Source organism: Danio rerio, chromosome 16, assembly GCF_049306965.1.
Source record: "Danio rerio strain Tuebingen ecotype United States chromosome 16, GRCz12tu, whole genome shotgun sequence".
Classification (NCBI taxonomy): Eukaryota; Metazoa; Chordata; class Actinopteri; order Cypriniformes; family Danionidae; genus Danio; species Danio rerio.
The window spans coordinates 20,693,535-20,716,941 of record NC_133191.1 but is presented as its reverse complement, the minus strand read 5'-3'; the positions used below and the strand labels follow the sequence as shown (position 1 = coordinate 20,716,941).

The 23,407-nt window shown below is 38.4% G+C and overlaps 1 protein-coding gene across 2 annotated transcripts in view; it reads left to right on the top strand.

Annotated features, from left to right (window-relative positions):
- si:dkey-233k19.3 overlaps positions 1 to 23,407 on the top strand; it is a 199,529-nt gene that overhangs the window by 6,040 nt on the left and 170,082 nt on the right. For both annotated transcript variants that reach the window (XR_012391690.1, XM_009292264.5), the window contains exons 9-25: positions 6,822 to 6,938; positions 7,039 to 7,176; positions 7,304 to 7,428; positions 7,515 to 7,710; positions 7,842 to 7,946; positions 8,028 to 8,423; positions 8,498 to 8,830; positions 10,328 to 10,582; positions 11,983 to 12,152; positions 12,274 to 12,496; positions 14,565 to 14,681; positions 14,768 to 14,854; positions 14,995 to 15,153; positions 15,258 to 15,341; positions 16,175 to 16,333; positions 18,403 to 18,525; positions 18,624 to 18,746. Coding sequence is in view for 1 of the 2 variants with exons in the window: in XM_009292264.5 (XP_009290539.2) it covers positions 6,822 to 6,938; positions 7,039 to 7,176; positions 7,304 to 7,428; positions 7,515 to 7,710; positions 7,842 to 7,946; positions 8,028 to 8,423; positions 8,498 to 8,830; positions 10,328 to 10,582; positions 11,983 to 12,152; positions 12,274 to 12,496; positions 14,565 to 14,681; positions 14,768 to 14,854; positions 14,995 to 15,153; positions 15,258 to 15,341; positions 16,175 to 16,333; positions 18,403 to 18,525; positions 18,624 to 18,746 (2,910 nt within the window). In the remaining variant the exon portion in view is untranslated. The remainder of the gene's footprint in view (positions 1 to 6,821; positions 6,939 to 7,038; positions 7,177 to 7,303; positions 7,429 to 7,514; positions 7,711 to 7,841; positions 7,947 to 8,027; positions 8,424 to 8,497; positions 8,831 to 10,327; positions 10,583 to 11,982; positions 12,153 to 12,273; positions 12,497 to 14,564; positions 14,682 to 14,767; positions 14,855 to 14,994; positions 15,154 to 15,257; positions 15,342 to 16,174; positions 16,334 to 18,402; positions 18,526 to 18,623; positions 18,747 to 23,407) is intronic.

The following is a 23,407-nucleotide window of genomic DNA, read 5'->3' as shown; positions in this document are numbered from 1 at the left end:
GTGCTGGATAAGTTGGCGGTTTATTCTGCTGTGGCAACCATGGATTAATAAATGGACTAAGCCGACAAGAAAATGAATAAATGAATGAATGAACATAAAACAATTAAGATGTTTCAAAAAACCTCAAGAGTTGTACTGTTTCAGCTCATTTTAAATAAGTAAATTAAACAAGCAACACTTTTATTTTTATTTTTTTTTGAGTGAAGGTGAATAACTGACGAACCTTCAGATATTTTAATTAACAAAATAAACAAAGTAAACAGGCAGTGACAGCCCCTCGCGGATGGCTGCTGCCTTAAGAAACTGAAAGCAAACATAACATGTTTCATGCCTGGCCCTCTATCAGCCTTCCACCATTGTCTCTCCTTCTTTTAAGTTTTCAGAGCACTACTGTGAGATTCGAAACCAGTGTGGCATATAGGTGACAATATTAAAACTTCTTTTACCCTCAGAGCTCTCAACCCTGCCCAATTCGCTACACCTATAAATGGTCCTGTGAAAATCCATGTAGATCAGCATTTGCAATATTCAGACCATGCCCATCTGACCAACAAACATGCCACATTCAAAGTTGCAGTGCTAAGCATAAATGAGTAGATCTCTTTAGAAAAGTCTACTAATATAAATATAGCCAATATATTTCTGTGTATTTAAACAAAACTGTTTCATTTAACAGTTATATTAATTAAGATAAGAGTTTGCTCACTTAACATTTTAGGAATAGAAAGATAATTAATTAAAATTAAAGCAATTTATTGCAGAAAAGCAAACTAGAAAATGTTAACAAAATTGTTTTATTTTTAGTTTCTTTTGATTTCTTCAGTTTATTAGGATTTTTATTTAATATTCTTTTACAATATTAGTTTGGGTGTATAATTTTTAGATTTTTTTTTTTTTTTGTTAGATTAGTTCCAGCTTTGGCTTTGGTATTATTAATATAATGTATATGCACAAACATATTATTGTAAATCATCATCAAGGAAATATTTATTTAAAATTAGAATTTTAAATTTAAAACAGAGCTCTAAGAGGGTGATTCTCATTTATTCTAAGCACTGTTCTTGATTCACCTTTATTTCATTCTAATTATAACTTTTTTTGTCCAAAGCAAGCTATACTGTAATAAAGTGACAGATGGGCGTATTTGAATTAGCCATAAGACAATGACACTTCCAAAAAGTCAAATATAAAAAATAACTTTGCCATATTTTATAGGATTATAGTAATGCATCACCGATATTGTCAGTGACAATGTCAGAGTGAAGGAAAGAAAAAATGGTACAGTAAAATATAGCCTTCACTTTTGCGGTAGTTTTCATAGTGACATTTTTGTAGAGCTCAAGAGGCTTTGTTGTGAAGTATTTGTTAGGGTACAGTAGTGCTGGGCGATTTTTATTTATATATTTTTTCATTCAAATTTACGTTTTAAGAATTTTATTAAATCGAGATATCGCTTTTTTTTTTTTTTTAATAAAAATATTAGATACATTATAGTTGCACCAATGCGCTTTGGTTCACTCTCTGTGTGAAGAAGGTCGCACACCAGAAGCGACAATCGGCGACGCGCTGCGCAGTGCCACGCATTTTAGAATTCTAAACATACGTTTCTATCAGGGTGCACACACCGGCGCCGCAAGTCGGCAGTGCCCAGCTATGACTCAGGACGCTGTTCATATTTCAGCCGCGCCACAGAGTGCCATCTGATTAGTTTCATATTAAATAGCATGTAAATGTGCGCGTCTTTAAACTCATGTGCATGCCATGTCACGTCGCTTCTGGTGTGCGACCTGCTTGACTGCCCGTCTGGGTTTCAATCATGGTAGTGACTGACGGACTGAACACAGAGACTGGACAGCCTAATTTAACCCATTGCATGAAGTTGTGGGCATGCATCGCAAAGCTGTTGCAAATACAACAAATACAAGCATTTAAGTGTCTTAAGTTGTGTATTTTTCTTTTGTTTATACCTTTGCATCAAACACGCTTTGGTCCACTCTCAGTCTCACGCTCCTCGAGCGCTGTCTGACGAGGGGATTTACATTCAGACTAATGCAACAAGTAAAATCTTACATGACTTCATGCTTTACTTAGTCATGTCTGTGTGGGTTGTCAAGACATACTGTAGTCCCTTATCAAGTCGATAAACTTGATCTCACAACATGTATAAAGGACGTAAAAACCTGCCATGTAAAAAAACGCTCTGATCTTAGTTTAGTTTGAACACAAGCAGAGGTGAAGGGCCTGCAGCAGTGAAAATGAAAGTACCCGCCCCCATGACGTTATTTAGCGGACCTAGTTGAACCCAGACAGGCAGTCAGGCAGTATAATACAGAGAGTAGTGCAAAGCGCATCAAATAATTGGTATTTAAAAGGGGGAAAAAGAAAAATAGAATAAATATATTATTTTATATTAGACACACATCTGGTGCTTTTATTATGGTGGCTTGAAAAGCCAACATACTGTTATCTCACTTAAACTTATTATTATTCTGCTTCTTTCTTCTGAGACTAATTTTAAAGTCTATCTCCTCCTAACCCTTTCAAGCTTCATACCTCAAACTTTCGTCAAACCTTCAAACTGGTCTGACTCGGGTTGCTATATCTTTTCCGACTGATCCGACTTTCGGTTTTCCGAAAAACGACCCGGAAAATTCCCAAAATTCCCATTGACTTAACATTGGGTCAAACTTTGTGACCTCATAACTCTGCATCAGACTGTCCTACAGACTTCTAACTGGGCTCATTTAACTCAGTCTAGCCAGCAGCCAATAACTGATGACCTTTAAACTTACTAGCCACTCCCTAGCAACCACTTTTGGCACCCTAGCAACTGTCCCATAGACTTCCATTGTAAAAGACTGCCATTGACTTAACATTGAGTCAACCTTTGTGAGCTCATAACTGCATCAGACTGTCCTACAGACTAGAGTCAGGCCCCATTCAACTCAGTCTAGTCAGCAGCCAATCACTGATGACCTTTAGACTTACTAGCCACTCCCTAGCAACCACTTATGGCACCCTAGCAACTGTCCCGTAGACTTCCATTCAAAAGACTCTCATTGACTTAACATGGGATCAAACTTTGTGAGCTCATAACTCTGCATCAGACTGTCATACAGACTAATGGCTGAGCTCATTTAACTCAGTCTACCAAACTGCCAATAACTGATGAGCTTTTAACTTTCTAGCCACACCCCTAACTACCACATACTGCACCCTAGCAACTGTCCCGTAGACTTCCATTACAAAAGACTCTCATTGACTTAACATGGGATCAAACTTTGTAAGCTCATAACTCTGCATCAGACTGTCATAGAGACTAATGGCTGAGCTCATTTAACTCAGTCTAGCCAGCAGCCAATCACTGATGGCCTTTTAACTTTCTAGCCACACCCCTAACTACCACATACTGCACCCTAGCAACTGTCCTATAGAATGTAATTAGCTGTGCTATCAAATGCTTATAATTCTAACATGCTAATGACATGCCAATCATGCTAGCAACATGCTACTCATATGCTAATCATGCTAATGACATGCTAACTCATACTGGAAACATGCTAATGACATGCTAATTTGTACTAGAATCATGCTAGTAACATGCTAATTCAAACTAGACTCATGTTAATAACTGGCCTACATGCATATCTTTGCATAGCAGTGTCCTATTGACTTGGGGGATGGCTCATCTGACTCAGACAACCAATGAGCATCTCAATATGATAATGAAGCTCACAAGCCACGCCCCCAAATTGATTCCATAGACTTCCATTAAAATAGGCCAAGATGCATATCTTTGCATAGCAGTGTCATAGAGACATGGGGGTTGGTTCATTCGACTAAGACAACCAACCACATTTAAGTTCACTCTGTAACCTCGCCCATAGCAACAAAACAGAGTACCCTAGCAACCATTCATCAACAGCTATATCTCAGCATCAGAACATCGTAGAGACTTGGAGATTGGCTCGTTTGACTCATGCTAGCAAACGGAACTTCCTATATGCTACACATGCTAGCAGTGACTAGCTACATGCTAATATTGACTAGCCCAGTACTGTAACTTGCTAGAAATGCTTACTAAGTATAAATGTTTTATCAATCATGTATGTGAGGCTTGCCTAGTAACCAACCAGGGTACCCTAGCAACTGCCTAGCAACCACCCAAATTACCCTAGCAACCGCCTAGCAACCACCTAGCAACGGCCTAGTAATGCCTTAGTAAGGGCCTAGCGACCACTCAGGACACCCTAGCAACCGCCTAGCAATGCCTTAGCAACCACTCAGAATACCTTAGCAACCACCTAGCAACACCTTAGCAACCACCTAGCAACCACTTGGGACACCTTAGCAACCGCCTAGCAACACCTTAGCAACCACCCAACAACCACTCAGAACACCCTAGCAACTGCCTAGCAACGCCTTAGCAACCACCTAGCAACCACTCAGGACACCCTAGCAACCACCTAGCAACACCTTAGCAACCACCTAGCAACCACTCAAGACACCCTAGCAACCACCTAGCAACGCCTTAGTAACCACTCAGAACACCCTAGCAACCATCTAGCAACTACTTAGGACACCTTAGCAACCACCTAGCAACACCTTAGCAACCACCTAGCAACCACTCAGAACACCCTAGCAACCGCCTAGCAACACCTTAGCAACTACCTAGCAACCAATTAGGACACCTCAGCAACCCCCTAGCAACACCTTAGCAACCACCTAGCAACCACTTAGGACACCCTAGCAACCGCCTAGCAACACCTTAGCAACCACCTAGCAACACCTTAGCAACCACCTAGCAACCACTCAGGACACCTTAGCAACCACCTAGCAACACCTTAGCAACCACCTAGCAACCACTCAGAACACCCTAGCAACCGCCTAGAAACACCTTAGCAACCACCTAGCAACCACTCAGGACACCCTAGCAACCACCTAGCAACACCTTAGCAACCACTCAGAATACCTTAGCAACCACCTAGCAACCACTTAGGACACCTTAGCAACCACCTAGCAACACCTTAGCAACCACTCAGAACACCCTAGCAACCGCCTAGCAACACCTTAGCAACCACCTAGCAACCACTCAGAATACCCTAGTGACCACCTTGCAACACCTTAGTAACCACTTAGCAACTAGTCAGAACACCTTAGCAACTGCCTAGCACCACCTTAGCAACCACCTAGCAACCACTCAAAACACCCTAGCAACCGTCTAGCAACACCCTAGCAACCACCTAGCAACTAGTCAGACCACCTTAGCAACTGCCTTGCACCACCTTAGCAACCACCTAGCAACCACTTAAAACACCCTAGCAACCGCCTAGTAAAATGCTAATTCATGCTAGAATCATGCTAACAACATGCTAATTCATGCTAGAATCATGCTAGTAACATGCTAATTTATGCTAGATTTATGCTAACAACATGCTAATTCATGCTAGAATCATGCTAGTAACATGCTAATTCATGCTAGAATCATGCTAACAACATGCTAATTCATGTAAGAATCATGCTACTAACATGCTAATTCATGCTAGAATTATCCTAGTAGCATGCTAATTCATGCTAGAATCATGCTAGTAACATGCTAATTCAACCACTTCAAACTTTCAGATTCGGCTTTTCAAGCCACCATAAAGTTTGTCCTCAAACTTTAATATCTAGTTTGCTCCTGCTATACGTCCAAGACTCCACAACTTCACGCATTGGATTAAATTAGGCTTTACAGTGTCCATGATCAGTCCTTTACTTCCACTGTATCTTTTTAAGAAAAAGGCAGCAGCATTACAACCTGTCATTCAATCAGAAGGCAAAGCCGAGCTGACAGCCAATCTTTCCGAGGCTCAGCAAAACTTGCAAAAAAAAAACCTCTGTATATCTGTAACTGCAATATTTACACATATATATTTTATGAAAATATTCTGCAACAATATTTAACTTGTGAATTTGTTTTACATTTATTTAAACCTTGTTAACTAATTTATGGCATGGCCATTAAAAATACAATGTTCCTTAACCAGATGGTTTTTCAAGTTACTTAAAGAGAATTTTACTTCAGTCATGTTGTTGTAATGTTTAAGTTGACTAGTTACACAATAATAAAAAATAAAAAAAAAATAGAAATTAAAATCGTGAATCGGTCAAACTTTATAAAAAAACCTATATATATATATATATATATATATATATATATATATATATATATATATATATATATATTTTTTTTTTTTTTTTTTTTTTTTTTTTTTTTTTTTTGCAATATCGCCCGGCCCTAGTGTACAGCATAATGTCTAATATTCAGTGCCTTTCTTTTTTTTCTACCCAGAGCCTTAGTTATTTACATGAATAATTTGTCGTGTTATATCTGTTTAAAACAAATATTAGTAAAGTATTTATGAATCATAAGTAAAAATTTATTTCAGTCAACATATATTGTTTAGTAGACACTTATAGATTCTATAGAATATTTCAACATGCTTGTTAGTGACATATTTACAGTTACTATGATTTGTTATACCTATAAATTTAGTACACTGAAAAAAAAATATTCAAAGATGATTCCTTGGATTTACTCAATTTTTTTTTTTACGTTAAGTGGTTGTAAACAATTTATTTGTATTGAATTTAAACAAACAAATTAGGTTGAACATTAATAAACTTAATTTGTTTGTTTAAATTCAACACAAATAAATCGTTTGCAACAGTTCTGCATGCAACACTTTTTTCAGTGTACTTTAGAACAGAAGTTAAGTTAAAAAGCACATTTAAAGCTAGATTTGTCTAAATACTGCATTTTGTGTGTTGTTTTGAAGGATTTTGAAAAAGACTTTTCCAGTTTTCAAGAAAAAGTGGCAGATTTTGATCGACAACTGTCCAATATTTTATGCCTGGCCTTTCAAGATTGTTCAGGATTGGAATCAGTTTTCAAAGTAAGCATTTCTGATAGATTTAGTTAGAATTGTTAAGAAAAAAAGAGTATAGCCTAACCTAAACTATGAAATTCACTGTTCAATCTGAATTTGTTTAAAGCTGGTCACCGTGTTCAAACCCCTCTTGGACAGAGACATCATAAAGGAATCTTTTATTCCCAAGTTCTTTGAAGTGACTGAGCTTTTTGGAAAGGAACTGAACAAATGCAAACACCTGTTTGATGCACATCTTGAACAGGTAAAGTTGCTTTTTGCCAACAGACTGTTGTTCTTTTACACATAAAAATATTATATAAGCTTTATTATTATGCATCAGAAAATCACTTTATTTAATAATATCATTATATCATATCATTATATTTCAGAAAAAGAGGAACAAACTGCATTTGAACAAGAACATGCCTGCAATGACAGGGTCTCTGAAGTGGGCAAAAATGCTAAGAGACAGAATTCAAATCCCTTGGAACAATTTTCGATTTGTTCTAGATATGTAAGTGTTTCAAAGATTTTATGATTTCATTATTTTCTTTTTTATTTTAATGGTGCAGGTCAATTGAAAGTGAATTTGTATTATAGGAAAATGGAAGGAGCAGAAATAGAGTTGGCTTTGCATAATTACCAGGAGATGTCCTCTCTTTTGGATGAGTATGAGAAGCAGGTCTATTTGAGATGGTGTGGTGATATTAACCATGTCTGCCAGATGAACCTCGACCAGCCCCTCATCAAAAGAGACCATACTACTGACCTGCTGTCGGTAAACGTCAATCAGGAGGTGAAGAACATAACTGTAGTGTGTTTGAAATGTACCACAGCATAAGACAGTCATTTCAATTTTTAGACTATCTAATTTTAGGGATTTGTTCAATGTATTCATTTGCATAATGTTGAACTTTTTCACCTTAGCTGATTGCTGTGCTCAAGGACGTGAAGCATCTGAAAATGTTTAATCAGATGAACATCCCTTCCGCTGCTATGAAGGTGTATGAAAACAGGCAGATATTCTTTGAGGTTAGTGAATGCTCAGTTTGTCTGTTATGTTTTTTTTCAAGCTATGGGGTCATTATAGCTATTGTGCCTGATTTCCCTTAGAAACTTGGGAGCCTACATTTATTGGTGGAGTGGTACAATAAGGTGAAACAGACGACTCTTGAAGTGGAGGCTCCTCTTCTAAAAGAAGAGATGAAGACCATTGACCAGCAAATCCATCGAGCAGAAACTGAGCTTACATGGCAAACTGAGAACAGCTGGAACTACATCTGCATGCTTAAGCACACCGTCTATCAGCTGGAAAGAAGACTTCAGAAAACTAAAGACAACATTGAGATGATAAAAGCTCAGATGAAAGGATGGAGCAAACATCTGACATTTTGCAGAAAAGATCACAAGAAAGACATGGTACTACAACTAGAAGATAAAGCTACAATAGTAGCACAAAGTTACAGAAACATCAGGAAAGATGCAGAAATTATCCATAATTTGTTACAGGTATGGATATGCTGTATTCATCAATTCTTTTTGTTAAAGCATTATTCTCTAACATTGCTGTTTCTTCTTCCTAGGAAAACATAATGTTTTTTGAGGCCGATAGTTCATCAGATGAATGGAAAGCCTACTTGGAATATGTAGATGATATGGTGGTGGAAGGATTTTTCAAAGTGATCTCAACCTCTCTGGAGTTTTTCATTGAGAACATGGGGGGGTCAGTGAGGCAGGCTCCCTTGTTCGAGGCTCAGATGCTACTGATGGGATCTGAGATTCAATTCAAACCATCTCTTGATCGAGATGGTGGTGATGGACTTTATGAACTGGTGGAAGAATTACTTGGTGATGTGTTCAAGATGTCTGCTCAGGTCAAGAGAGTGGCACCACACCTCATTGTGGAGGACTACCAGGTACAAGATGAACTATTAAATTTACAGTTCCATTTCAAGGGCTCGCTATTTAAAACAACAGCCAACATTTGCATGTATGCAATTAAAAACAGTTTATTTCACAATCATTTTAACTCTATGGATCAGAGCAGAGAGATCAATGCAAAGTTCAGAATCAATTTAATAGTGGTGCTTTTTTTTTAAAATTCTTGAATAATTTTTCGCTACAGCTCCAGTTTACAACTGGTATGAAGATGCATTTTTGTTGATCCAATCACAAGGGGACAATGTTACACAAATGTAAACAGGGTCTGTAGTTTTGAGCTTATCCTCTGTTGACCACTTCCAGTTCCAAAAAAACAATTATTTAGATTGATGCCATAGTGTAAACACTCATGATGTTTAATGTGTATAAGCTGACAAAAAAACACCTAAATTTATGTCTAATTGAATAGCTATATAAATACAGTTAAAGTCAGAATTATTAGCCCCCCTTTGAATTTTTTTGGTTTTAAAATATTTCCTAAATGATGTTTAACAGAGCAAGAAAATTTTAACTGTATGTTTGATTGTTTGGGTAGTAGAAAAGCAGTTTTACATTTTTTGAAAACTATTTAAGGGGCAAAATTATTTAGCCCCTTTAAGCTAATTGTTTATTCGATAATCTACAGACCAAACTATCATTATACAATAACTTGCCTAATTACCCTATCCTGCCTAGTTAACCTAATTAACCTTAACCAAGCTATTAAATCTCACTTTAAGCTGTCTTGCAAAATATCTAGTCAAATATTATGTACTGTCATCATGGCAAAGATAAAATAAATCAGTATTAGAAATGAATTATTAAACTATTATGTTTAGAAATGTGTTGAAAAAATCTCTCCGTTAAACAGAAATTGGGGAAAAATTAAACAAGGGGGCGAATAATTCAACTGTATATAAAAATAATATTAATAACAATACATTCAAATGGGGCAAATAATTCTGTATTAACAGGTAAAGTCAGAATTATTTTTATTATTATATTATTTTTCTTCTTTTTTAAATATTTCCCAAATGATGTTAAACAGAGCGAGGAAATTTTCACAGTATGGCTGATAATTTTTTCTTCAGGAGAAAGTCTTATTTGTTTTATTTCGGCTAGAATAAAAGAAGTTTTTAATTTTTAAAACACCATTTTAAGGTCAAAATTATTAGCCTCTTTAAGCTATTTTGTTTTTATAAAATAACTTGCCTAATTACTCTAACCTGCCTTGTTAAACTAATTAACTTAGTTAAGCCTTTAAATGTCACTTTAAGCTGTATAGAAGTGTAATGGAATAACTAGTCAAATACTATGTACTGTCATCATGGTAAAGATAATACTAATACAAATGAGTTATTAAAACTATTATGTTTAGTAATGTGTTGAAAAAAATCTTTCCTGTTTTAAACAGAAAATGGGCAATAATTTTACTTCAAACTTACTTCAACTGTGCATAGGCATGTAATATTTTTATTTTATGCATCATTTAGGCAGATGTTGAGGACATGTTGGATCTCTTAGACCTTCGTCAGGAAATAATGGAGAAAGTTGAAGAAGTCCTGCAGAAAGCCTTACAATACCAGGACACATTTAACCGCTACAGCCCACTGTGGCTTGATGACAGGGCTGAATTTCTTAGGCAGTTCCTACTTTATGGTCATGTGCTGACAGCTGAAGAGGTGGAAGCCTATGGAGAGGATGCTTTTCCGGAAAACCCTCCAACCACAGCGCAATTCAAAAAGCAGGTAAAGACATTGAGATTTGAATGTGTCACTCAAAATATCAAGAGATCAAAATGAAACGGCAGCATGTTGACAGAGGAGTTTCTGATAAACATTTGCATTCATTCTGCCATGTCACTGTATCAGCGACTCAAATCCGGCTGCAAAACACCTTTTTTAGGAAAACTATTTTTTAATTTTTGTCTGTTCATTTTCATAATAACTTGATAGTGTTAGGGAGGGAAAACACTAACCCTATTACCCTAACTTGCCTAGTTAACCTGATTAACCTAGTTAAGCCTTTAAATGTAACTTTAAGCTGTATAGAAGTGTCTTGAAAAGTATATAGTACAATATTATTTACTTTCATCATGGCAAAGAGAAAATACACCAGTTAGTAGAGATAAAATACTAAAACTACTATGTTTAGAAATATGTTAAAAATAAACTCTCCATTAAACAGAAATTGTAGAAAAAATAAACAGGGGGCTAAACATTCTGAGTTCAACTCTATATAAATTGTAGCTTGTTTTTGAGCTAATTTAGCTATATACAGTACAGTGCTCAGCATAAATAAATTCATTCTTTTCTAAAAACATTTTTTTTTCCTTTTCAAATTGAATATAGCCAATATATTTTGGTGTATTTAAACAAAACTGTTTTATTAAATAGTTGTATTCATGAAAATAAGAGTTTGATTAGCTAACATATTTAGGAATAGAAAGATAACACATTTAAATTCAAACAGTGTTATTGCAAAGAAAAAATACAAACTACGAAAAAAAAAATAATAATTTGGGGGCAGCACGGTTGCACAATGGGTAACACAATCGCCTAACAGCAAGAAGGTTGCTGATTCGAGCCCTGTCTGGGTCAGTTGGGATATCTTTGTTCGTATAGGTTTTCTTCGAGTGCTCCGGTTTCCCCCACAAATCCAAAGATGTGGTATAGGTGAAATGGGTAAGCTAAATTGTCCATAGTGAATGAGTGTATATGGATGTTTCCCAGTGATGGTTTGCAGCTGGAAGGGCTGCTGCGTAAAACATATGCTGCATAAGTTGGTGATTCATTCTGTTGTGGTAACCCCGGATTAATAAAGGGACTAAGCCGAAAAGAAAATAAATGAAAATGAATGAATGAATGTTAATTTGGGTGTACTAGTTTTTGGACTGTAATCTTATGTTTTTTTGTATGTTTGTTTTGTTAGATTAGTTCCAGTTTTGGCTTTGGTACAGACAAATCTATTGTATATGCACAAACATATTATTGTAAAGCATTCTACAGAAATTATCTATTTAAAAGTGTGGTCTGGGAGTGGTATAACCATTTAAGCTGAGCACTGTTTATGTGTAAGACTAACTATTTTCTAATAACAGTGCAAAGTATTTGTAATTTTATTTGTGAATTGTCTCCTTTCACAACAGATGAATCATTACGAAGAAGTGCACAGAGAAGTCAGCCATTTGGAGGACTGGCAGGTTTTTGACGGTTGGTTTAGAGTGGATATCCGATCGTTCAAAATGAGTCTTTTAAACATTATCAAAAAATGGAGCTGGATGTTTAAGGAGCACCTGATGTCTTTTGTTACAAACAGGTGAGAGCCCCGTCCATAATTATGTAGAAAATAAATCACCCTAATTTTCCTCTAAACTTCAAACTCTTTCGTCAGTCAATAAAAGTAATCAGTTTCCGCTGATTTGTTATCTGTTCTTCAGCATTGGTGAGCTGGAGGAGTTCATGGAGCAGGCTGAATCCAGGCTTAAAGAGCCAGTGTGCAGTGGAGATTACCAGGCTCTTGTTGAGGTGAAGGGCTTCCTGCTGGCTATCAGAAACCGTCAGCATAATACAGAGCGGCTTTTTGAGCCTGTCCGTGAAATGGTCAATCTTCTGGAGCAGTTTGGAGAAACCTTACCTGACAGTATTTACATTCAGCTTGAGGTGAGAGTTTTTGAAAGCACTTCACAAGATTTTGTTCTCAGAAACTGACAGTTTGCTGTTAATTTAATTATCAGATCATCTATAATGTAATGTAGAATACATTAAAGTTAAAGTTAATTTATTGAATTAATTTGTTGAAAAAGATGTGATCTTTTTGTCATGGTCTTTTTCTCATATTGTTTACAGTATAAGCTATTTAAAAGTTTTTGCTCAGTAAGGACACAATGAATTAATAAAACATGACAGAAAAAAATTATATGGTTTAAAAAAAGGCTAGTAAGTAATTCAGGTTTACCATAAAATAAAATAATTTTTCATTTATTCATTTTCCATCGGCTTAGTCCCTTTATTCATCAGGGGTCGCCAGAGCGGAATGCACTGCCAAATTATCCAACATATGTTTAATACAGTGGATGGAAACACCCATAGACGATTACATCACACAGTGATGTGCGCCGATTTGTGCGCCGGTTTCAGACATTGCCAGGGATATAATGTCATTTTTGGCGAACAGGGGAGATATCCGCGAACGCCAGAAAAAAAAAACTGCAGAATGCATTACAGGGGTATATTCACAACATAATAGGCAACCGTTTAGAGAATAAATCAATCAAAATTGAAGCTAGCATAGCCTAGCCGCCTCATACGCTAACCATTCAACAGCTTACCTCATGCTCAGCAAGAGAGGTGAAGTTTAAAAATAATCTAATAATAATAATAAATGATACCGTGATTTCTCTATTTTTAGTCAAAAATCCTGATAGATTAATAGGTGTGCAATGAAATATAGCCTTACAAACCGACGGGGAAACATGCATGACAGCGCTTTTACATAGTTCATTCATAGAAAGAACAGCCAGAAAGGGAGGCTGATGGATTTGTGCCGAATATTAGCATCATTGACCCATAACAATGTACAGTAAGTTACCTATCACAGTCAGTATGTTTGTGTACTCTTTATAAATGACTGAAAAACAGCTGGGGGTAAAGTATATTGATCGCAGCTGCTCAGTTTGTGATCATATTTTTGTTTTGTTCAGTTGATTTGTAATTTCAAATATTCGTAGCTTGAAATAGATGGAAATATTAAGTTCAGTAAAGTTAGCAACAGATTCGCAGATCCGTATTTTCTGGATCAATAACTCATGTCATTATGATCTATTCGCTATTAGTATGACTTACATTACTAACGTTATGGCGAAGGCTTAAACGGAGCATAACTCATGAAATAGAGTGAAAAAAAGGAATAAGACAGCTGGGAAACATAACCAGCTTTGTGTTTTTGTAGGAAACACAGTTTAGATCTGTTTAGTGTAAGAGGTGTGTGAGTTATTGCCGCCTGTCTATCACTGAATGTGTCAGGAATATCAAAACAAAACCAACTTAGCTCCGCTCCTTTAGTGCCCCTCATAGAGTTTGATCCACGCTGGCATTTCTCCTCTTGGGATTTAGGTTTTGAAACTTCATCCCGTCCAAACTTCAAGGAGACCGAGTATCAGATTTGCACAATCGATATGCACTAGCTCGAAAGCTTGACAGAGCCCCTGCGCGTAGCTACAGTTGCTAAGCCATGATTGGTGGATGGCGTTTTTTGGGCGTGGCTTAGCAAAGGGTCAATTCTACTCATTTGAAAAGAGTTTTGAACTCAGCGTTCTAGGTAATGAGCTAATTAAATACCTCATTACTTCAAAATAAGTTTACAGTACTCATAGATTAGTTTTTGAACTTGGTTTGTTGCAATCGATTTCCTCAAACAGTTTGAGTTGCCTTAATTTATTGGGTTTTACAGTACTCAGTTAGTTTGATTTCTCTTCATTTATTGGGTTTTACTGTCCTCAAATTGTTTCGTTTACTCAAATAGATTAAGTTCACAGTACTCATTAGGATTAGTTTTTGAACTTAAATGGTTTGTTGCAATCGGTTTCCTCAAATGGTTTGAGTTACCTTAACTTTTTGGGTTTTACAGTGAAGTGAAGTATGATTTTCAATTTTGGATAAACTCTCTGTTTACCATTACAATAATAGTCAGCTTATTGGCTGTCCTACATTACTCTGTTGACTGTATCAGGAGTTGCCGGAGAAGTGGAACAGCCTAAAGAAGTTTGCCTGGACAGTGAAACATGAGGTTGCTCCTCTTCATAATGCGGAGGTGGTTATCATCCGCAGGAAGTGTGTAGCCTTTGAGGTGAGATACTTATTAAACAATGTCTATATTATTTGAAAGGGTGAAACTTTTTTGTACCTTTTTTTAATTCATGTCTTTTTTTTCAGAAAAAGCTGTATCAGTTTAGAGGAAAGTTCAGAACAGAAGCTCCTCTTCAGTACAACACAGATAAACCTTATGCTTGTCTGGATAAAGTAAAAACTAACTTCTTCTAATTTAAACAATCACACCACATCATACCGCAGTGTTCATTTTCATATATTTCCATACATTGACATTTTGTTAATAATAGTAAGTGCGGTGAGGACATGAGATGATTCTGTGTGTTTGTCAGTGTCACATGGAGATGCTGGCTTTAGAGGAAGAGAATGCAGATCTCCAGGAGTCCTGTAAGCTGTTTGAAGTCAGCAGTCCTGATACTAAACAGCTCAGGCTCTGTCAGAGAGACAATGCTGTTCTAAAACAGCTCTGGGATCTGCTCCTGTGCGCTCAGGTGGATCAGTTTTGTCTTGATTTAATTTTTGTTTTTGAAAATTCTGGTATTTGGATTTTGTTTAGCTTAAACTGTTCATTTAATTCAATGTTATGTCCTGACAGTCCAGTATATCAGCCTGGACAGGGACTAAGTGGAGAGAGATCAACGTGGAACAGATGGAGACAGAGCTAAGAAGGTTTACAAAAGTAAGAACATCGGCAAAATATCCAAGAATGAGTCTTAGGCAAAAAAAAAAAAAAAATTGTGTGTATATCCCACAGATATATAATTCTGAGCAGAAAAAAGTCTGAATAGTGGAAAAAAAAAATTTTCATTCAGCTACAAGAAAAACAGATATAAATTTATAATTTAAAGAACAAAAAGTTAAACATAGAAATCCAGAGTTGTGTATTAAATGTGCCCAATAAAGTAAATCTGGGTATACCTAGGCAAAGTTTAATAATAAGAGTTCAGATAATAATAAAAGGTCACTTTCTACATCAACAGAACCTAAATGAGCATGGGAAGTTCAGCACCCAAATGCAGACTGATATGTTGCACACAGGATCATCAAGATGCATGCCCCAGGCTGCATTTGATTGGTGTTTTCTAGTGTGATTGCAACTGTGTGATTACACTATGTTTTCTAGTGTGATTACAAACTAATAATTCAAAATTCAATAATTCAAACATATAATTTAGAGAAAAAGGTCAGAATTTCCTAATTGTAAATTCAGAATTCAGAGAAAAAAATTACAACTTTGTAAACCTAAAATTCAGAGGAAAAAATGTAGACAGAAATAATAATAAAAAATCAGAATTGCATGACAAACTCAGAAATTGTAAGAAAAAAATGCTTAGCTGTGATATGCAGCTCAGAATTTGATAGAAATAATGGTTATTATTGTGAAATGTAACTTGCAGTTGTAACATTAAGAGTTTTGCAGTTATCTTTTTTATTTTTATTTTTTTCATTTTAATATCATGTGTTAGCTCTGTTGGGTTTCTAACATGTAATACTTATTTTATATCTGACCAGGAAATGCGGGTTCTTGATAAAGAGGCACGTGTTTGGGATGTGTATGTGGGTCTGGAGCGTGTGCTCAGTGATCTGTTGGCTTCTCTCAGAGCTGTGACAGAACTGCTGAATCCAGCAATGAGAGACAGGCACTGGGCCCAGCTGATCAGCACTACTGGGGTGAGAAAGAAGACAGTACTAGACTTGACTTGAACTTGAACTACTTCAAAATTATAGATTACACAGCCCTATATAATCCCTAAAATAATTTCAGTTTTTACACATTAAAGGCTTTTCCTCATTTTTATTTTATTTTACTCAACTCGTCCTTGTATTGTTCTAAATCTAAGTACAAAATCAGATTTTTATTTTGCATTTTTTCCATGCAATGAAAGAAAACAGTAACCAAATCACAATAAGTACTGTAATGAATGTATCCACTCAGTTACATTTGTTTTTATGTTGCTGTTTGTCATTTCTGAGGCCTATGGCTATTGCTTGTAATCTTAACTTTTTCACTTGTGTTCTGTAGAAACACCGCTAATCATAATTAAAGTGATTAGATAATCACTTTTATTCTTTCACTTTCATTCCTAATTCCTAAATTTCGTTCCTAATTTCACCATTTTTGATCAAATTGGCAAGGTTTTTTGATCGAATGTTTCATTTGTTGTAGATTAATTAACCATAAATAAAACAAATAATTTCAAAATTTATTAAAATAAAATCTCACATGTTATATAATAGAGCTAAACTAAGATTTAACATTTGCATTACATTTCACGAACAAAATGTAGAACGTTACATAACTAGCTGAGATCGAAACCTAGAACAAAAAGTCACATTTCTGTATTTCTTTATTTTCTGTATGTATTGTAGTAAATTTAATGCTCGTTAGTTGTTTTAGGGCTCAATTTTAATGATTTGGCGCAAAGTTCAAAGCGCATAGCGCAAAAGCGGTAAAAGTGTATCCAAATCCACTTTTACTATTTTAAGGATGGAAAAAAATGTGGTTTGTGTCACAGTACATGGTCTAACAGGGTTGTTGCACCATGGCAAATTTGCTATTTACATTACCAACTTTGTAAGTAGAAAAACTGAATAAAAACTAAATGCTTCACTAGCGAGAAAAAAGTTAAACAGTTCATCTGCAGCATGAGGATTAAAAATTAGCCTTCTCCATTCGGCCTCTTTACTTTCTCTTTACTTTACTTTTACTCTTTACTCCTTTACTTTCGTGGATAAGGAAACAGTGTTCTACGGACTTCACTGAAGACATTCATTAGCCTACAAAATTAATTTTGTTTGTTAACTCTAAAGATTTGTTTCAAAACTATTTTTAAATTCAGTTTTTATTTATAGCAAAAGAATAAATGAACAATAATAACGAAGTGTTATATCCAAACACACGTCTTATTTTTATGCCCTTTATATTGATGCATACATATCCAAAACCCAACAGGTGGACAAATCTAAACTTGTTTTTATTATAACAAATATGAATATGCATAAAATAAGTTATACTGCTAATAATAATAACAATATAATAAAAATGCTAATTGTCATAAATAAACTAAAAAAACGGACATAAAGAAGGTATGGAAACAGTGTTTTTTATATTTATGTAGTAAATAATAATTTTTTTTACATTTTAACCCTCTATTTTAGTTCCTTAAAATAGTAATGCACCAACAATGCGCCTTAACACACCTCCTTTATAGACCGGCACACCCATGAGTTCACAAAGTAACGCAAATGGATTTTCTATTTAAACAACATGGCGCAAAACATAAAAATTTGTGTTGCGTTGGTCTGAAAATAGCAACAAATCGCACCAAACATGTCTTATTGCGATGGATGTATGATACCCTGCAACCCATCTCTGGAAACATCCATACACACTCATACACTATCGAACATTTAGCCTACCCAATTCACCTGTACCGCATGTCTTTGGACTGTGGGGGAAACCGGAGCACCCTGAGGAAACCCACGCAAATGCAGGGAGAACATGCAAACTCCGCAAAGAAACGTCAAATGAACAAGTCGAGGCTCGAACTAGTGACCTTTTTGCTGTGAGGCGACAGCACTACCTACTGTGTCACCTTAAAACTTTTTGTTGTGTTTCTCAGTTATTGTAACTGTATATTGTTTTAAGAAGGTGCATATCTTTTTATTTGCAGTGTTAAAGAGTAAAGCCTGTAAATTAAGTCAAATAATAATTTGTCACATTTACAACATTTTCTTAGGTTGATTTCACACTGTCTAAAGGAACAACTCTGGAAGATTTACTGGCTCTGCAGCTGCACAGATATGAAGATGTGGTGCACAGTACGGTTGGCAAAGCAGTCAGAGAGATCTCCACAGAGAAGGTCTCGCCTCATATAGAATCTCTCTGAGTGTTCTTTTCACTGTTTTACAGTTTCGAGAAATGAGTAATATTATATATATTTTTTTATTTCTATTGAAGGTTTTGACTGAAATTAGCCAGATGTGGGCTCGGATGGAGTTTGTTTATGAAGAGCATTACCGCACTGCTATACCAATGCTGAAATGCAGTGATGAGCTTTTAGAGAGTCTAGAGGAGAGCCAGGTATAGTGGAAAACATTTTTTGTTTTTATTATTGCTTTATTTAAGTACATTTTCAAGCATCTGCACAATACATGACAAAAGTCTTGTTATCAATCTCAGCTGGAAGAGCAACAAATAATAACTTGACTTCTAGTTAATCATTTGAAAAAGTGGCAGAAGGTTGATTTTTTTTTCTGATGAATCATCTGTTGAACTGCACTTCAATCATCAAAACACATGCAGTAGGGGGGCATGCAAGAGATCTCCAGAGTGCATAGCAACATCAACAGCCTGAGGTATCAAGATATTTGTGTTGCTTATTACATTACAAACCACATGAGAGGAAAAATTCTTCAGCAGGATAGCGCTCCTTCTCATACTTCAGCCTCCACATCAAAGTTTCTGTAAGCAAAAAAGGTCAAGGTGGTCCAGGATCGGCCAGCCCGGTCACGAGATATAAACATTATTGAGCATGGCTGGGGTGAGATGGAAGAGGCATTGAAGAGGATTCATAAGAATCTTGATGAACTTTGGGTGTCCTGCAAGAATGCTTTCTTTGCCATTCCAAATGACTTTTATTAGTAAGTTTGAGTCTTGGCAGAGATGTATGGATGCAGTCCTCCAAGCTCATGGGAGTAAAAGACAACATTCATTCTTTTTCCACATCACCATGCCTTTATATTTTGTACTGTTATTTCTGTTCAGTGACAAGATTTTTGTCTAAATAATAATACAATTTAAAATAATAAAAAAACAAGGCATGATCATATTTTATTTTGGTAAAATAAGTGTAATCTTGAGGCCTTTGCCTTTTATGTAAGCCACTTCTGATGCCAATTGATCAACTAGAATATATTATTTGTTTTTCCTAAAACTTGGATAGGCAACAAGACTTTTGTCAGGTAGTGTACTTTATTTGACAAGATTTACTTCATCACATTACAAGACTATTGTACCTTTACTTCATTATATTTCATGTAGTGGAATAAATTTATTGTGAAGTAAAAAAAAAAATGTAGGGGTGTTTATAAGGAAAGTTCAGTCCAAATATAAAGTGTATTCACTAACTATTCACCCTCATGTGGTTTTAAATCTTTATGAATTACTTTATTCTATGAACAAAAAAAGAACATATTTTTGAAGAATACGGAAATTGGTAGCCATTGGCATTCATAGTATGGAAAAAAAAAATACAATGGAATCCAATGGGTACCGGTTAGCACCATTCTTTCAAATATCCTGTGTTGTGTTTAATAGAGGAAACTCAAACTATCTTAATTCAATTAAAGAGTGAGTTTTTGGTGAACTATCCCTTTAAAAGTGGTGTTTATGTCCTGAACAATTGTTGTTGTTGTTGTTGTTGTTGTTTTTTTAATCTACAATAGTTTAGGACAGTATTTCTCAACCATGTTCATGGAGGACCACCAGCTCAGCACATTTTTTGTGTCTCCCTAACCAAACCCAACTGATTCAGATCATCAGCTCATTAACACGGACTGAAAGACCTGCAATGGGTGTGACAGACAAAGGAGACATCTAAAACATGCAGTGTTGGTGGTCCTCCAGGAAGGTGGTTGAGAAACGTCCTGGTTACGAATGTAACCCACGTTCCCCGAATAGGGAACGGAGATGTGTGTCTGTATAAACAGACTTTGGGAGGGCTTTAGGTGACCAATCACTTCTGAAGATATGAAAACGGGCCAATGAAATGCCAATTGAATTGGCGGAGCTTAGCTCCATAGCTGAAACTGATGAGCCAATTAGGGCCATATCAGTCGGCTGTGTGAGTCAGCTCATCAAAATTTTGCCTGCTGAAGAGCTGATCGCTCAGCTCCCAGCTGGAGACTCAGGTAGTGGCAGTGGAGACACACCTGCACACTAAGCCATGCATTCGACTCCTTCGCTGAGTCAATGCTGGGGGCCTCGGAGGAACTCTCTAGGGTTCACCTAAGAATGGAAACCTACTAGTAGAGTAGAAAAAAGCGCATGCATCTCCAGGTTAGGGAGCAGGGCGCAGCAAGCGTTTGTAACACCGAGCTTAATTCCCCCCGATTGATTGGGGTTACCCAACAACCGGGAGGAAACTGGCTCCACTCAAAGATTATAGAACCTCGCGAATATGTTGGATGTCGCCCAAACCACAGCTCTGCAGATATCTGTGAGAGAGTCGCAGTGTGCTAACGGTCATGAGAAAACGACACCTCTAGTAGAGCGGCTCTCACCTCAGGAGGGCGCGGCTCACCCTGGCATTGATAAGCGAGGGCGATTGCATCAACTAAATAGGTGGGCCAATATCTATTTTGATACGGCACTTATCTTACATTTTGCGTTTGTTCCACGTAAAGGCACAAAGTGCAAATGGGACAAGGCAGTGAATAGGTTAAGCCTGCCTCCTCCGAAAGCAGCGATTGCAGGTTCACCACCTGATCTTTAAATGGGGTGGTAGGAACCAAGCCCGAATTCAAGACCCGATTCGCTGACCGAAAAATGCCTCCAGATGCCCAACTCACTTGAATGACGCCGTTAATGACAGAACTTTAAGAGATACCGAATCAAGTGGCTCAAACGGATCTCTCTGCAGACCCCCTAGGACTATAGAGAGATCCCAAGGGGGCATGAGAGGGGGCGGGACGGATTTAACCACCACGCGCCTCTGACGAATCGGTTGATTAGATCATGCTTCCCGAGCGTTTTGCCATCCACCGCGTCATGATGAGCAGAGATCGCAGCCACATAAACCTTCAGTGTGGAGGTGACAGCCTACGCTCCAGCTTATCCTGAAGGAAGGATAACACAATGATAATCTGGCAAGTTCAGGGGTCTTCTCGGTGAGAAGTGCACCACTTAGAGAATAGACTCCACTTCAGGGCATAGGCATGTCTCATAGAGGGTGCTCTAGCCTGAGTGATGGTGTTAAGCACCACAGACGGTAATGCAGATGCCATATGCCCCAGGAGCCCCTGAAAAAGTTTCAGAGGGACCACTATTTTCCTGTGGAGCTCGTTTATACAGGAAAGCCTCAGCCTGGCACTTTTCTCAGAGAGAAATCCGCCGCCTAAGGGCTCGCAGACCTCTCGCTCCTCCAAGCGCTCCATCCAAGCTTCGGGGGCTGGGAGTGATCCGTCTAAATCAGATGTTAGCTCTCACGCTCGCTGACACCGGAGATCAGATGTCCTCCGCAGCATCGGAGGGTGGGCTTTCATTGTCCGACGATGATCCGGACCCGCTCGCCCCCTTCGGGCAGGTGAGCGCTGTCAAAACGGATACCTCTGGCGAAGCGAGCGCATCGAGCACCTCGGAAGCAGGCAACTCCCCCTGCCCAGAACGCCGCTAAGTCCGGCAACGGACCGCGAAGCGTCCCTGGGACAGGTCATCTGGAGAGGAGGGAACTTGCTCTTTCCCCGCTGGAGGGCGGGGCGCCATTTCCAACTGCACCTTTTACTGCCATGAAATGAAAGGGCACTTTTCCACTTCCCCGGAGGTGACAGCCCGAAATCTGCCAGTTTGAGCTCAGCTCTCTAGCTCGTAGGTTCGGTGCACTCTGCCAGTGGCTCACGGGCACTGCAGGCCCTGCCAGCCTGGGATGCGCCGCCTCTCAGCTCGCAAGGTCTGCATGCTCCGCCAGCAACTCACGGGCGATGGGGGGACGGTCTCCCTTCTCCCAGCCCCCAAGCCCCCCCTCCGGAGTCAGGGTGCAGAACCGGAGCGAATCGCTCTCCTCCAGCTCTTCTGTGGGACCCTCGCCATCCTCCCCGGATTAGCACACCCGCTCCGCGCTGCCCCTCCGCGGGTACGTCAAGGATTGCTGCGATGACGTCATTAGCGAGGGCTCTGCCTGCCTGGTTAGCGCAGGCCAGCCCCTCGCGGTGGCTCATACGCGTGATCAGACTCGGCTACGAACTGCAGTTTCGAACGGCCTCCCAAGTTCACGGGCGTGTATTTACCAGGGTTAATCCCCTGTCCGCCCCTGTCTTGCGAGAGGAGATTGCTGCCCTCCTGGCGAAGGGTGCAATCGGGCCAGAACCTCCAGCCGAGATGGAGAGCGGGTTTTACAGCCCGTACTTCATCGTACCCAAAAAGAGCGGTGGGTCACGGCCAATCCTAGATCTGCGCGTTATGAATCGCTGCCTTTACAAGCTGTTGTTCAGAATGCTTACGCAGAAGCTCATCCTCTGATGCGTCCGCCCTCAGGATTGGTATGCAGCCATAGACCTGAAGGACGCGTATTTGGCTGATTTTAGCCCACTCTCGGGAGTAATTGACTGCGCACAGAGACGAGGTGCTCCGGCATCTTCGCCGATTGGGGTTGCAGGTCAACTGGGAAAAGAGCAAACTCGCCCCGGTGCAGAGGATCTCTTTTCTCGGAATGGAGCTGGACTCGGTCACCATGGTAGCGCGCCTCTCCGGAGAGCGCGCTCGCCTGCTGCTGAACTGTCTGAGGGAGCTCGACAGCAAGTTAGTGGTCCCACTGAAATATTTTCAGAGGCTCCTGGGGCATATGGCTTCCGCTGCGGCTGTCACGCCGCTCGGATTGCTCCATATGAGACCACTTCAGCACTGGCTTCAAGATTGAGTTCCGAGACGCGCATGGCATGCGGGCACACACTGAGTCTCTGTTACTGCGCTGTGTCGCCGCACCCTCAGCCCCTGGAATGACCCCTCGTTCCTGCAGGCCGGTGTGC